The 15,165-nt window shown below is 59.9% G+C and overlaps 1 protein-coding gene across 6 annotated transcripts; it reads right to left on the reverse strand.

Moving 5' to 3' along the window:
* Positions 1-2,853: 2,853 nt before the first annotated feature.
* Positions 2,854-15,120, reverse strand: LOC113428341 (Golgi-associated RAB2 interactor protein 1B-like). Of its 6 annotated transcripts, none has more exons than XM_087969029.1 (7): positions 14,751-14,801; positions 10,725-10,968; positions 9,470-9,648; positions 8,541-8,802; positions 4,990-5,105; positions 4,357-4,421; positions 2,854-4,155 (listed from the first exon to the last, which is right to left on the reverse strand). In XM_087969029.1, exons 3-7 carry the CDS (start codon positions 9,625-9,627, stop codon positions 3,929-3,931), a joined length of 828 nt encoding a protein of 275 aa, XP_087825155.1. In that variant the 5' UTR covers positions 9,628-9,648; positions 10,725-10,968; positions 14,751-14,801; the 3' UTR covers positions 2,854-3,928. The 6 variants fall into 6 exon arrangements, with proteins under 6 accessions (XP_087825155.1, XP_087825156.1, XP_087825158.1 ...); XM_087969030.1 differs by having other exon boundaries at positions 14,738-14,801; XM_087969032.1 differs by lacking the exons at positions 9,470-9,648; positions 10,725-10,968 and adding an exon at positions 15,087-15,120 and having other exon boundaries at positions 14,751-14,799.
* Positions 15,121-15,165: the final 45 nt, after the last annotated feature.

Genomic DNA, 15,165 nt, shown 5'->3' on the forward strand with positions numbered 1-15,165 from the left:
CAGCTTCAAGATGAGCTGCTGGATTCGGCTTCGGGAACAGCTGGATGGTCCTTGTGGTTTCAATGTGAGGGGAAGTTCAGCTGAAGCGATTGATTGGAGTCCCCCCTCCCTTCTTTTTTCCCTCCTGCTGAGAAGCCCACTCCCTCCCCCTCTGCCTGGGGGGAGGGGGGGCTCAGGACGCAGTGGGGTGGGCCAGATAAGTGGAGATGGATGCTGGACACCGCCTGCTTCGCCCCCTGCCCATATCCTTGCCTTGGTCCGGTCCAGGGGCCTCCAACCTTGGCCACTTGTAAGACTTGTGGACTTCAACTCCCAGAATTCCTCAGCCGGCTTCTGGGAATTAAAGTGGCCGCGGTTGGAGACCCTGATCCAATCTGTCCAGCGGCCTCTGAGGACAGGCAGGACACCCCCTGGAGGAGTCCAGACCCAGCCTGGCTCACTAGCTGTGTGTTATGGGGTGAACGGGGGGGAATCCCCTTGTCCGCGTATCAGCCCAGCTTCACAAGGCCCACATGAGCCCAGGACTCTCTGGCCACAGCTGGACTTCCACCCGGGATCCCAGTCAAGGACCACGTTCCCATGGCTGAGCCAGGCGGAGGTCCAGGGAGTCTGGCCCTTTCTATGGCCTTTCTGGCCACCATTGTTAAGTGAATCGCCACAGTCGTTAAGTGATGCGAGCCCGGTTGTTCCATGTCCTCCTGGATTTGGCTCGTCAGAAGGTCACCAAAGGGGGTCCCTTGACCCCGGAGACGGCCGCCCTCATAAACACGAACCGGATGCCAAGGGATTGCATTGGTGTCCTGCGACCCCAGGGAGGCTGCAACGGTCACCGGGGGGAATGGGCCTGGGTCACTCCTTGCAGGGCCCTTGTAACTTCACAAGGCCACTAAGTGAGCTCTTGTAAGTTGAGGACAGATCTCAGGTGGTCAGGAAAATCGGGTGCAACAGGAAACCCTCCCTCCCCCTCCCCAACTCTCCCCTCCCTCCCTCCCTCCCCCCTTGGAGCCCACCGCAGGGGTTTCTCTCCAGACCCCTCCCTTAATTGGAGGGAGGAGGAGGAGGAGCAGAGGGCTCCCCCAGAGGGCCTCCAGCATTCGAGCCACGGCTGCCCCAAAGGCGCTTTCTCCAAACTGGACTTTCTCCGTTTGTTCCCCTTGAAAACGTTTCGCTTCTCACCCGAGAAGAACCGAAGAAGCTTCCGGGAGGAGAAGCAAAAGGCCTCCCAGGAAAGGAACCAGAGGCCTCCGGTTGCCTTTTGGGAAAAGCCCCTTTGAGAGAGGCAGGAACACAGACGAGCAGCGGGGAAGCCAAGCGGCCGGAGGTCCCACCCCAGAATGCAGCACAATCGTCGGGATTTGGAGGCTCCGCGGCCTGTTTGTGCCAAAATGCGGGGGATCAACGCTCTCCCTCCAAGAGGTGGGGCAGATTGTCCCGAGCTGATGTGCTCCAGATGTGCTGCTTCGGGATCCTAGGAACTGCACATCGGCAAGGGAAACCGCCCGACATTAGCCCAGGTGAAAGGTCAGGAGAAGGGGAGGGGCTGTGGGTTCAGCCCCCCCCCCGTGGGAAGGGTCCCTGCCCCCCTCCCCCCATCAACACGTCTCCCGTAGCAGAGAGAGGCAGGAGGGGCTGCTCAAAGAGACAAAAGCTATGAAGAATGGGGGCCGGATTGGGGCCTGAAAGAGGGAGGGGGGCCGGTAGCAGCCTTCCAGTCTTTGGGGGCTGCCCCAGAGAAGAGGGGGGTCAAGCTGCTCTCCAAAGCCCCCGAGGGCCGGACAGGACGGAGTGGATGGAAGCCAATCCAGGAGGGAAGGAACCCGGAATTCAGGAGAAACTCCCAGACTGAGAGAACCATTAACCAGGGGAACAGAGGTTGTGGGCGCTTCACCACTGGAGGGGTTCGAGAAGAGGCTGGACAGCCACCCATCTGACATGGTAGAGGGTCTCCTGTTTGAGCAGGGGGCTGGACTAGAAGGCCTCCAGGGTCCCGTCCAGCTCTGTCAGTCTGATTTGGAGCTGGTTTTGTGCCAAAGGTGTGGAGATTTCCAAGGGAGGGCAGGCGGCTCAGCCTGAGACCACGAAAACCTGGGCGGGAAAGGGGCAAATGCTGGGAGGCACCTGGAAGGCGACACAACCTCCTTAGGCATAGAAAGGGGGTGGAGAAGGGGGGCTCTATTTCTGAGGCTGCAGGACCGGCTGCTGAAGAGGCTCCTCCTCCTCTCCTCCTCCTCCTCTCCTTCCTCCTCCTCCTCCTCCTCCTCCTCACCACCACCCTGGAGCCGGAGGGATGGCCCCGCCTGACCCAGCCTGCCACGTCTGGAGATTCCAGCCTCAGGACGGGGAGGAAGGCCAGAAAGAGATGCCTGGAGCAGCTTGTGGGAAGGCAGATGAGGAGGAGGCCCGTCTCCTAGGATCCGGATGCCTGCACGGAGGGAGGCTTTGCTTGCCAGTCGGGAGGGAAGCCGCCGGCTGAGCTTTCAGGCAGCAGCTGCAGGGGCTGGCTGGCCTTCCTAGCCTGGGGAAGGGGCTGCCCCATCAGGCAGGGGGCCTGGGAGCACCTGCTGCCCCTCCCAGAACTGCAAGCCAGGAGGGGTCCGGCGTGGGGAGGGGGAGGGGGCTCCTCCCAGCCAGGCAGGACCACCCAGCTCAGCTGCAAAAGCTGGGAAAGGCTGGGAGCTGGAGAGCTTTGCCAGGCCAGAGAATTCCTCCCGGCCCTCTTGGAAGGCAGGGAAAGCCGCTTCCTTTCCCCCCTCCCTCCCCTGAAGGTGCAGCGGTCAGTCCGGCCCAGCCTGGTCTTCCAGGAAAGGGAGACTCTGGACCCCAATGGCAGCAAAGAGGACACTTTTACGCTTCCTGATTTCCTTTATTCTTTTGCAAGTCAAGTGGCTACAGGAGATCAAAGCCAGAGCTGAGGTTTTGCAGGCCAAAGACCTTCCGGTCCACCCCCCCTCCTGCTCCACCCGTCCCCCTCCCGCTTGTCCAGTGCACATGGCGGTTGGGGTGACTCTCCCTGCCAGGGAGGGCTGGGTCTCTCGGGCCCCCTGGCCTTGGGGTGGTGAGCTGAGGTCTCAGGGTGGCCCTAAGCTTCCTTTCGGGGGCCCTGGCTCCCCCACCCACCCAGAGGATGGCAGCTCTGGCAGCAGCAGCAGCAGCAGCAGAGGAGCCTCCCTCCCTTGCAGGCCGGCCCAAACCCCGGTTTCCATTTTGCCCCAAATTGGTTTGACCTTCCTTTGGATTACTGGGGGGTGAAAGGGAAGGGGGACCCTAACCCTAAGGTTATGCGGAGGGGAAAGCAGCATCTCGCCCCCAGCCCCCTTCCCCACATTTGGACTCCTTCATCTGGGGGTGGGGGGAGAGACTCGCTCAGCGGCTGCCTCCAAAGCCAGGCCCAGGGCCAAGCCCCTCCTGGTCCCCCTTTTCTGGGGGATGCTCCGGATGAAGCCTCCCCACCTGGCTGCAAGACGCTGCTCAACACCAACTTCCCTTCCTCCACCCAAAAGCAGATCCTGGAGGGGGGTCGCCCCCTTGGTGGGCATCTGCCACCTGCCCTGGGCAAGGGAGGGACCCCAGCCCACTCAGAGGGTCCCCCTCAACAGTTGAGGCACCGTTTCCAGGTGACGGGGAGGCAGAAAAGGTTGAGGGAGGGGGGAGGCAGGCGGGAGGAGGGTTGGGGGGTATTAGAAGCCCCCGCACCCCCTCCCCGCCTTGGCTGCGCCCAAAGACATCCAGCAGAGTTAGCTGCCCCCGACCGCCCTCCCCGCCTCCTCGGCAAGCGGGCGCCACTCCTGGGTCGGGTCCAGCCGGCAGCTTTATTTATTCCTTTCGCGCTCTGGCGCCGCCAGTCGCTTCTCGTCCCGCTTGGGCGGCGGCGGCGGCGTGTCCGGGCGGCCGTGCGCCCCGCCGGGGTCCCGCCCCGGCCCGGCCCGCCCTATTTCCAGCCGGCGGCGGCGAGGCAGCTGAGGCGGCAGGGGGGCTGCAGCCAGGTGGGCGTCTCCTGCTGCCAGAGGCCGTGGGTCCTCCGGTCCATCCAGGGCGCCAGCTCCACCTCCGAGTCGGCGCGCCGGGCGTCCAGGCGGCACTTCCGCGGCTCGGTCCTGGGCAGCCGGCCCTTGCAGCGGGCGCACACCAGCGGCGGAGGCAGGTCGTAGTAGAGGACTGCCGGGCAGAAGCCGGTGGGTAGGTTGGGAAGGGGTCCCGGGGGTAGCGCGGTGCTTTGGGGCGCCCCCGGGTGGCAGTCTAGTGCCACTGCAGGGCCGCTCCCGCCCTTCTGCTGCCCGGCATTCGGACGGAAAAAGTCCCCGTTGCGCCCCCCTCCCGGCTCCCCCGGGGCTGGGATGCCTGTCGGGCAGCGCTCACCTTTAATGTCGCTGGAGAGGCCCGACGTGTCCTCCAGGCTCTGCTGCTGCGCTTGGAAGGAGACTCTGGCGCAGGAGGAGAGGCCGGTCAGGGAAGGGACCCTCCGCCCCTCAAAACCCCCGCCCCGGATTGCGGGGGGTTGCCCCAGGGACCCTTCCGAGAGGAAAGGGAGCAGCGCTGGCTTGGCTAAAGCCCGTCCTGGTGGGTGGGGGGCTTGACTCTCACCCAACCGCACCCCCCTCCTCCTTCCCCGGATGTCCCACTCCCACTTCTCAGACAGGTGGGTCCTCTCCTGCCAAGGGCCCCCCTGTGCACCACCCCTGAATGGAAATTCAGACTAAGGCCAATGGGGTCATTAAAAAGAACTGAAAGCCTCCGAGAAAGGGGTCGCCAGCGTCTCTCCGGACCCCTCTCGCTCTCGGGGTCACAGGCTGCCCTGTCCAGCCGCCCTGGTCCTCAGTGCCCGTCAGGCAGTCAGCCTGAACCTGCCCTGCAGACCCCGCCCGACCATGGGCCAGGAAGCAACAAGCTGACTTTAGCCCGAAGTCAGGAGAGAAGCCAATCTGAGGATGGAGCCTGACCCAAACAGACCCGGGGGACCGGGGACGGCGCCTGGCTGATCTGCCCACTTACCTCCGGGCCTTTTCCAGGTTTTGCTTGGGACTTGGGGAGAACTGGGTGGTGATGCCCGACACCTTCCGGCCCACTTTCTTGATCACCCCTGCGCTTGTCATCACCATATCAGAGTGCTGTGGGTGGGGAAGAGGCTGGTATGAGATGGGGACCCCCACCACGAGCCCAGGGAGGAGCAACCAATGCCTCGCTCCCCCAAAGGGCTCCAGGGCCCCCCGCCCGCCTTGCCTGCAGCCCCATCCCTGGGAGGGGGAAAGGAAGGCGGCAGCTGTGGGTCAGGCTTCTTTGCACCCTAACTAGCTTCAGGCCAAGTGGGTGGGTGGTTTGGCCTTGGCTCAGCACCAGCCAGGACTGGGCTGCCCCGCTGAGGGGGGAGGGGTGCTATTGAGAGCATAGTTGTAGCTCGGGGTTGAACTGTGCGGTTCCTGGGTGCTCTATGAGCTGGGTGGTTTTCTTGCAGACGTTTCGTGACCCAGCTAGGGGACATCATCAGTGTTTGAAAGAAACAGGGTTTGCTCTGTTTATACACCCCAATCAAGAAACTACCAACTCAGACAAACAATCAATCAGGGGTAAACAACAGCCTAATAAAGGAACCACCACAAACACTTCCAACAACACCAACAAGATAGGTGGTATATAAAACAATCCCCACTCCCTTATTTTAGTACTGATGATGTTACATAGGTGGGTTATGAGAAGTCTCCAAAAAACCCACCAAGCTCAGAGAGCACCAAGGACCCCCCCCCCCATTGGTGCTATGCCGCAAGATTGGTCAAGATCGGCTGGGCGAGCGAGATTCTTTCTGATGATCTCCGAAATCAAAAGTCTCTGCATGAAGCCAGGGACAGAAGGGCGTCTGGATGACCTTCAGGGCACCCTTCTCCTGCCGTCGACTGGTAACACTGTACTGCAAACCAGGGCATACAAAACCTTCACTAGGCCAATTCTCAAATACAGCTCATCTGCCTGGAATCCACACTGTATTTCGTGAGAAGAGTCCTCCACTCAGGGGTGGATTGCAAATATTTTTACTATTGGTTCTATGACTATGTGACGGGGTGTACATGGCTTCTTCTTTTTTGTAGCATCCCCCCCGCCCCACACATTTTTTGCCTCCTGGGCCTCAAGGAAGCCACCTGGGCGAAGCAGTAAGACAGCGAGGGGGATCCCGGCACAGCTGATCATCGGAACAGCTGATCGTTGGGAGGGGGAAAAAAAACATCTTAAGGAGCGACTGGGCAGGTGAGAACACAGTCAGCGATGTTGGGAATGCATGCAATGTCACACATGCAAGATAAGGATTGACTGGGCAGGGAGAGGAGGGGCCAGCCAGGGGCACGATTTGCTGGTTCTCCAAACTGTGCAGAATCGTAGCAACCGGTTCTATAGAACCGGTCCAAACCGGTAGAATCCCACCCCTGACTCCACTCCTATGCTCGCAATAGAATACCAGGCTCAAAATTTTGGACCTGGACAGAACTACGCCGCCTACGGTCTGACCTAAGCTTAGTACACAAAATTGTCTGCTACAACGTCCTACCTGTCAGTGACTACTTCAGCTTCAACCACAACAATACACGGGCAAACAATAGATACAAACTCAAAGTAAACCGGTCCAAACTTGATGGCAGAAAATACGACTTCAGCAACAGAGTGGTCAACGCCTGGAACTCACTACCTGACTCTGTTGTTACAGCCTCAACCCCCCCAAATTTTAACCAGGCCGCCGTGGACCTCACTCTGCTCCTAAGAGGCCTGTAAGGGGGTGGGCATAAGTGCACCAGCGTGCCCACCGTCCCTGTCCTACTGTTCCCATTGATTCATACTCGTTTACTATGTATAGACTTATACCTGTTTATACTTATATGTTTATATGTTATGTTCATACTTATGCTTGTTTTCTCATACCTGCTTGACAAACCAAACCAAACAAACAAACAAACTCCTTCCAAGCCACCCGCAGCCTGCCGAGAGGGGGTCAGAGCGGCTCCTACGGCAGCCACTGCAGCTGGCTGCACCTTCTCCAGGGGGCTCCCCAGAACCCAGCAGCCCTTCAGTGGAGTTCCAGGACCACTTTTTAAAGCCTTAGTGAGGCCACCCCTGGAATGCCGCATCCAGTTTTGGGTCCAAAAAGATGTTGAGACTTTGGGAAAAGTGCAAAGACGAGCAACTCAGGTGATTAAAGGTATGGAGACCAAAACATAGGAAGAATGTTCTAGGGAGATTCTCAGTCATCCAGGTGCTGGTTGTCCCAAAGGTGCTTTTTTTTTTATCTCTCTCAAGAGGGACCTGGACTTTCTGGTTTTTCTTTGAAGACATTTCGCTTCTCATCCAAACTGCTTCTTCCACCACCATCCACTCAGAAGCTCCTTGGATGAGAAGCGAAATGTCCTCAAAGAAAAACCAGAAAGTCCAGGTCCCTCTTGAGAGAGAGAAAAAGAAAAAGCACCTTTGGGATACGAAGACCAGTTGCAGAATTTGGGTATGGCAAGTCTAGAGAAAAGAAGGCCCAGGGGTGACATGACAGCAGCCTTCCAGTATTCGAGGGGCTGCCCCAGAGAGGAGGAAGGGGGTCCAGCTATTCTCCAAAGCCCCTGAAGGCAGGAATAGAGATAGAATTCCTCACTGGCCAAGGGCGATTGGACACACAAGGAATTGGTCTTGGTGCAAATGCTCTCAGTGGACATAAAAGAAAAGAGACATTCATCAAGAATCATGAGGTTCAACGCTGAATGATAGTCACAGGGTACAATAAGCAATCAAATCATGCGAGGAAACGGTCACTGTAGATCAGTGGCTCCCAACCTTTCTTTCGCCCCGCACCCCTCAAGAAATTTCACTCGAACCTCGCACCCTCTGAAATTTATATTTCAGAAAATAATGTATTCAGATAAAATAATTATATTCAGAAAATAAAAATGCCAACATATAGCCAATATCCTATTATTTACCTGGACTTTTCTCGCATCCCCTGGAATATCGTCTCGCACCCCCAGGTTGGGAACCCCTGTTCTATAGATCATTACGATTCAAGTGAGTTACAGTCATACAGTCGCAGGTGGGAGGGGGTGGGTGATAAGGAGTGATGGGAGGATTAATAGTAATAGTAACTGTAGTGGAGACTTTGTAAATGACAGTGTGGAGGGAATGATTTGTTTAGCAGAGTGACGGCGTTCGGGGGAAAACTCCCCTTGTGTCTAGTTGTTCTGGTGTGCAACAATGCTCTCTGGAGCGTCCTTTTGAGGGAAGGAGTTGAAACCGTTGGTGTCCGGGATGTGAGGGGTCTCTAGATATTTCCACAGCCCTCTTTGTGACTCAGGGTGCAGGATACACAAGACGCAACGGGTGGAAACTCCTCAAGGGACTTCCTCCCCGGAAGGACAAGGGACCAGTGGAGCTGCTTCCCTGCAGAGGCCGTGGGGGCTCCATCCCTGGAGGCTTTGAAGAAGAGCCTGGACTGACACAGGGTCTCCTGTTTGAGACGGGGGCTGGACTAGAAGACCTCCAGGGTCCATCCCAGCTGCCTGCTGGTCGCGGGCGCCACCTACCTCGACCAGGGGGCTGATGCTGGAGGTGCTGCTGCTACGGCTGGAGACCAGGCAGTGGCGGATGGGGATGGCTGGGTCCTTGGTGGTGGTGGAGAGGCCGTTCTCCAGGATGTTGGTCAGGCGGTTCCAGAGCGCAAAGACGGCCTCTGGGTGCTTGTGGTGCAGCTGCAGGTAATACACCGTCTTGGTCACCGTCTGGAGGCGCAAAATGCGCTGAGAGGCACTGTGGACAGAGAGCCGGACGTACCGGAGGGGGAGCAGCCTGGGCAAAGCAACGGAGGCAGTCAGGGACAGGCCGGGACAGGAGCTCGGGAGGGGAGGGGCGGGGAGGGGCCTGGGGGGCTCGAAGAACACTCAGCTGCTCCCTTGGGCAAGCAGGGGCCTCCCAGAACAAGACACACACACACACCCCCGGTCTCAAAACCTGCTCCCTGCAGCCGGTTTCGGTTTGTTAGATGAACTCAGGATCCATGGACTAAACCACGATCCAGGTAACCCTGGGCAAGCATGTCATGCAAACACAGCTGATGTCGGGCACCAGCCCCCGTGTGGACCTGCAGCTACAGAGGCCCAAAAGGAGGCTCTGGACGGTGCCCATACACTCAGCCCTTGGGTCGCAGGTGTGAAACACCTGGCCGGGTTCCTCCTTCTCTAGAGGAGCAGCTGGGGTCTTTGCACAACATTGGGTGGGGGCCAGGGGTCTGTTCACACGATCCCACTCCTCTTAGACCAAACCAGCAGGTGGCCGTTTCTGGAGTATTGAGGGGCATCCAGTGTTCCCTCAAAGGTTGTGGGGATGGTGCTGCCCCCGGTCCATTCAGGAGGTCCCAAAGAACCCTGAGTGGTGGGGAGGCCCCCTAAGCCGCTCTGGTGCCCACCTGCCTCCCTCCCTGATCCAACCCTCCCTCCTGGCCCTGGCCCCCCGTCACCTGGTCAGGTCCATTTGTGACATCCGGGGACTGCCAGGGTGGACCCCCTGAAGTGGGGCCCGTTGGTTCGCCATCAGGAGCACATTGGGGAGAGGGAGGCAGGGATCCGAGGAGGTCACTGCCAGAGTCACAATGGTGGGGGTGTGGGTGATGTCCATCCATTTCCCCTTCTTTGTGACCTGTGGGAACCGTCCCCCACCCACCCGAGACCCCCGAGTCAATTGGAGGGCCAGGCCCCTCTTGGTTAACCCAGCCGGTCCGTTTGCACCCAATCCAGCCGCCCCCTGGTTCCCACCAGCTGGCGCAACGGGCGAGGGTGCCCTCCTCCTCCAGCCCGGGGCCTGCTCAGCAGGAGGGGCGACTCTGCCCAAAGGTGAAGGCAGAAGGCTAAGTGGGCCTCTTGGGTCCCCAGCCCAGCCGGCCTCCTGGGCCCTTTCAGGACCGGGAAAGGGGCCCCTCCGATCAGCCCCCCACCCCACCAACCTGAATGAAGTTGCTCTCAAAAACCGCCGAGTTGGGGAAGAGGTTGTAATCTGGGGAACGGATCAGCTGGCAGAGCATCCCCCCCTCCAAGCCGAGTGCCCTGCCGACATCTTGGTTGCTGCCAGTGAAGAGCCCTCTAGCCATGGGGCGTGGGGCGGCAGGGCTCAAGGAGCCAGGCATGCCCAGGCCCTCCCTCCCTTAGCTGGCCAGGCAGCAGGGGCCAGCACCGACTCAGCAGGGTGGGGGGGGCAGCTGGCTCAGCAATCCGTGGAACGGGTCAGAGCAGAGCTGTGTGCATCACAGTGGCATTGGGGTGCCACCTGGAGGAAGCTGTGATGTCACACTGGCAGTGGAAGTGCTGGCTCCATTGAGATGGCAGCAGAGCCTGGCACAGGTCTGGTTGCCCTGAGAATTGCCCAAGTGGCAGGGAAGGCCCGTGGCTCACCACGCCCCTCCCCCCGTTAATATGCCCCCCAATTGGTGTGTGACCTTTCATGGGCCTCCAAAGACATCCGGGCTGTAAAGGCTGCATTTACACTACAGGCTGACCCTGAACTTGGGTCAAGAAAAGGCTAATTCTGTGCTTGTAGAACATGGGCCCTGTTTCACCTAAGAAGGCGATCAGTCCAGGACTCGGCACCCAGCATGGAAGGGAGCACGAGGATCCTCTAGGGCAGGGGTCCCTAGCCCCCCCCCCAGCCCATTGAGAACCGGGCCAGGGAAGCGAGTGGATACCCACCAAGCCACCCCCTCACTCTCCCCTCCCGCCTGCCTTGAGTCTGGAAGACTGGAGGTCGCTCGGGAAAGCGATGCTGGGTGGGGAATTCTGGGAGTTGAAGTCCAGGAGTCCTCAACGCGCCAAGGCTGGAGACCCCCGATCTAGAGCAACCTCGAAGGACCCTTTGTTCAGCTTCTTCTGGCCCCAAGGGAGAACCCACCGCCTCTGCAGGGAGACCACTCCCCTCCCTCTGGTGTAGGTCTTGCCTACGAGGAGGAGCTTCTAGGGTGGGCGTAACCTGGGGAGGGGGCAGCGGGAAAGGTTCCGTTGTGTGCTATGAATTTGCCTGATCCTCCTCCTCAATGGCTCCGGGTGACTCTCATCTAAAAAGCCCAACAAATCCAGCCCCCCAAACAACAACCATCTCAACAGCAGCAGCACAAGAGATTTTTTTAAAAATAACTAAAAGCCACGTGTGCCCTGCCCAGGGCCCCCCAGCATTCAACCCAGGCCTTTCTAGGTGGGGGGGGGGGGGAAGGCAGGTCTGAGCTTTTGGAGAAGCAGCTCTGGGACAGCCACGCCCTGGGACTCTGCTCGGGTGGGCTTCCTCGGGTCTCAGCCCCACAGCCAGGCTTCCTATCCGGTCTCCCTATCACGGGTCACTCACAGGGTCCACAGGCAAGACCTGGGCCTCCTAAGCAGGCACTCAGAAAACTAGAAAGAAAGCACCTGTTTCTGCGTGCAGCTAGTCCTCAGTGTACATACTTTGCAGCAACGCACGGTAAAACCCAAAAGGGGGCCCACGGGGGGGGGGGGGCTCAAAGCCTCTTGTCTCCAGCAGGAGCAGCCAACACCTTGTGGGTCTGGCCCACCAATGAGACCCTCCCCTCTGCTGGGTGGAGCGGCCCCCCTCCCAGCTGCCCCGCGGATGAGCAAGAGGCGCTGGAGAGTTCCAGGTGGGCCTGTGGGTGGCCGCCAGCCTCTTACAGGTATCCATTCCATTTAGGTGGCCTCCCATTATCTCAGCCAATGATCCCCAAAGGTTCTTAAAACTATTTCAAAAACCACAAAGAAAGCCTTCGAAATAGGCCTGCACAAGATACCAAAGGGCCAGCTAGCAAGGAAGCCAAGGCAGGGGTCCCTTGGCGCCTTCTGAGCCCCAGGCCCCGGGACAGGCTGGCAGGCCCTGCGAAAGGCCAGCAGGCCAAGCCCAACCTCCGGGGAGGCTGTTGCACAGAGCAGGGGCCACAGCGGAGAAGGCCTGGATCCTGGTTCCCGCCAGCCGACTCCGTTCCCTTCCACCTTCACCTGATTCCTGACCCCGAAACACGGGCAGTCTGTGACTCAACCCCCCCTCCATTTAGTGACTGCTCCAGGCCACGATGGCTCTGAGAAAAGGGCCGTGGTTCACCCTTCCCCGTGGTCGTGCGGTCCAAGTCCAGGCGCCTGGCAGCTGGCTCCTAGTTATGACCGTTTGCAGCCTCCCAGGGGGGTCATGCGATTCCCTTTTGCGACCAACGGACAGGCCAAGTCAAAGGGAGCTTTAATGATGCTTAATGACCGTGTTGCTAACTTTCCTGCAATGATTCACTTAACAACTGTGGCAAGAAAGGTCGTGAAATGGGGCAAAAATCCACTTAGGCCCCGTCTCGCTTAGCAACAGAAACGTTGGGCTCAAGGACTCCCTGCACCCGGACTCCTCCCTGAAGGCCAGCCTGGCTGCCCACCCACACAGGCAGAAACAGAGCTGAGATGAGGGGGGCTGGAGACCCCCAAGCGGCTCTCCCAGCAGTGCAGCCCCCCTGAAGGAGCGCTCTTTCGCCCCCACACTCGAGGCAGGGTTCTCTGTGCCCCCCCCCCAGTTCTCTGGGTCTCCTTGCCTGGCCTCAACCTCCCCACCGCAAGTCCAACCCCTGCGGCCCTTCGTGCTCCCAAAATGGCTCCTTTCCTGCTGCTCCCTCTTCCCCTCCCGGGAGTTGGTTGTTTTTCCTTGGGGTCTGTTTGGAATCCTCCATAGTTTCCACACTCCGCATCAGGGCTTAGATCAGAAACTCTGCTGATGCCACCCCAAGCGGCTCCTCTTTGGCCACCTCCTGGCCACAAGGAACCACCGACTCTTTGGGTGGAAATCCAAGCTAAGGGGACACTTGCTGAGGCGTCTGCATATGTGTTCATCCCAAAGCAGCCTTGCTCCACGAAATTGCCCCAACAGTGGATATCCAGCCCCCAGTTACGTGGATGGAATGGAGTTCAGTGCTCCACAAGCCATGGTTTGCTTCATCCAGGAGGACAAACCAGGTTAAGTCCTGCTTCACTGTTTTGAGCACAGCAAGGCCTGCTCAGGTCTGCCACCTGCTGTAGATCAGCTGCCATTGCAGGTGGGAGGTTCTGTGTTGTGACCAGAGGGAGACCAAGAGTTGGGGGGCAGCTCAGAGGGGAGAGGGCCCTCGGCTTCCCCCTTCTTTGGCCAGGCGGGGCTCTGGCCTTCCCCCTCTTCTCGGGGGGGTGAGATTGGGAGCTCCAGGTGAGTTCCAGGTCAGCCCTGCAGCCAAGGAAGGGCTCCTCGCCTTGGCCCCACCACAGAACCGGCCATGGGGAGATGGACTCGGCCTCTGGCTGCTTCTCCCACATCGCCTGAAGTGGGCCATTTGGTTAGGGCCAGTCTCTGGCCCCTGCTTGCCTGGGGGGCGGCTTCAGAAAACAGACCCAGCCTTTTGGCTCTGAAGCTGGGGACAGGGGAGGACCAAAGTGCCAGACTGCCCTCTATCTCCTTCCCTCCCCAAGTCCCCAAGGGCGGCTGCCCCCGAAGTAACCCCACAGGGCTCTGGACCTGCAGAAGGAAGGCTGCCCTTTGCCTGTAACCCTGCCCTCCGTCCTTGCAGGGGGCAGAGAACCAGGTGGGACACCTCTGGACTGGCCAAGGCCTGGGAGGGGGTCACCAAGGCCCTGCGCCCACCAGGAGAAGGAGCAGCCGGCGGGGGCACCCTTGCCCTCCTCCCCAGGACTTCAGCACCCGCATCCACAGGGGAGGCCTCCGAGGTGGAGCTGCCAAAGGGCCCCTCCTGCCAAAACAAGAAGCCCTTTGTTTGTTTAACGTAAGTAGGAGCCCATCACCTCACCCAGTAGGCAAACGTGGCAACAATTCTAAATTTAAATGACAATCTAAAAGCAGGCAAAGAAAGATGACAGCCCCTCCCCCAGTTGTGGGAGAACAATGGGACTTTCTATGGAGGCTGATGAAAAGGCCAAAGAATAGTTTGGGGGCTCCTGTAAAAGGCCAAAGGCAGCAGCAGGAGGAGGAGGAGGGGCAGCTTGGGGGCTCAGGCAGACCCCAAGGCTGGGCGGGGGCGGTCCCCAATCCCCCAGTCCGGACATTAATTCTTCCTCCTCCTCCCCCTTTTGATGCTGGGTGCAAGGAAAGCCGAGCGAGGCTCCCCGCAGCCCGCTGGCCCTTTCTCGCCCCCAAAGCGCAGCTCCCCAGAAGGCCGGGAGAGGAGACTGCAGCGGAGCCTCGGCCGTCCCATCTGGGGTGGAGGCGCCAGAGCCCCGCGCTGGAAGCTGCCCGACCGAGGGCGCTGAGTGAGGCCACCGGGCTCCCTTTCTCCCACCCCCGCGGCTAGGCAGCCGGCGGGAAGCCACTCAACGCTCTGGGCTGAGCTCCCCCCACCTGGAGGGCCGTTCCGCGTCCCTAAACCGGCACCGGGATCAAGAGATTTGCTGGGGGGCGGCACTTCCCGCTCTCCGCCGGCCAGGCGCTTTCGAGGGGCGAGCACCGGCCGGCTTCGGAGTTAAGCTTATGGGATACTCGGGGTTTCCGGGCGGGGGGGCGGCGAACATTATTTCAAGCAACGGAGTAGAGCTTTGCTGGGGAGGCGTTGCGGAGCGCAAGCAAAGGAAGCGAGCAAACAACTCACACACACCCCCTGCTCCCTCCCCGGGCAGCCCTACAAGCGCGGGGAACCCAGGAGGCCGCACAAAAGGCCCCACTTGGGGGCGAAACGGGGACCCGGCCGACTCTGCGGGCTTCCTGGTGCCCGCCCGCCCGGGCCGGAAAGGCGACGGCTGACCTTGGTGCCCTACCGCGAAACGTGGCAGGAGAAAGCGAAAGGGCGCGCGGGGCCGAAATCCCCGGGCTGGAGGCGAGGCTTGACGCGCCCTGGGCAGCAGCCGAGCACCTGCCGCCGGGAGGTGTGCTCGGGCATCGGGGCGGCGTTGAGAGCGCCGCAGTCTTGGGACTCTGAGTGGCGTCGGAAGAATCCAACACCCGCGGGATGATAAGAATAGCAACACAACCGGTCCTACAGCCGCGTTCATCCCTGCTTTAAACCCGGGCGGTGGGGGGTCACTCAATAGGTGACTGCAGCCCCCGCGGGGCCTCCAGGCAGGGAAAAGCCTCCGGTGGGAAAGGAGCGCCCGCGCTCAGGGCAGAGAGGACTCGCACTTTGCCCATGCTCAGAAGGCTAGTTGTTGTTCGCCCCGTCCGGGCCTCGAGGGC

Source organism: Notechis scutatus, chromosome 6 (assembly GCF_049901735.1).
Source record: "Notechis scutatus isolate UNSWTSFEM ecotype Mainland chromosome 6, rNotScu1.2, whole genome shotgun sequence".
Lineage (NCBI taxonomy): Eukaryota > Metazoa > Chordata > Lepidosauria > Squamata > Elapidae > Notechis > Notechis scutatus.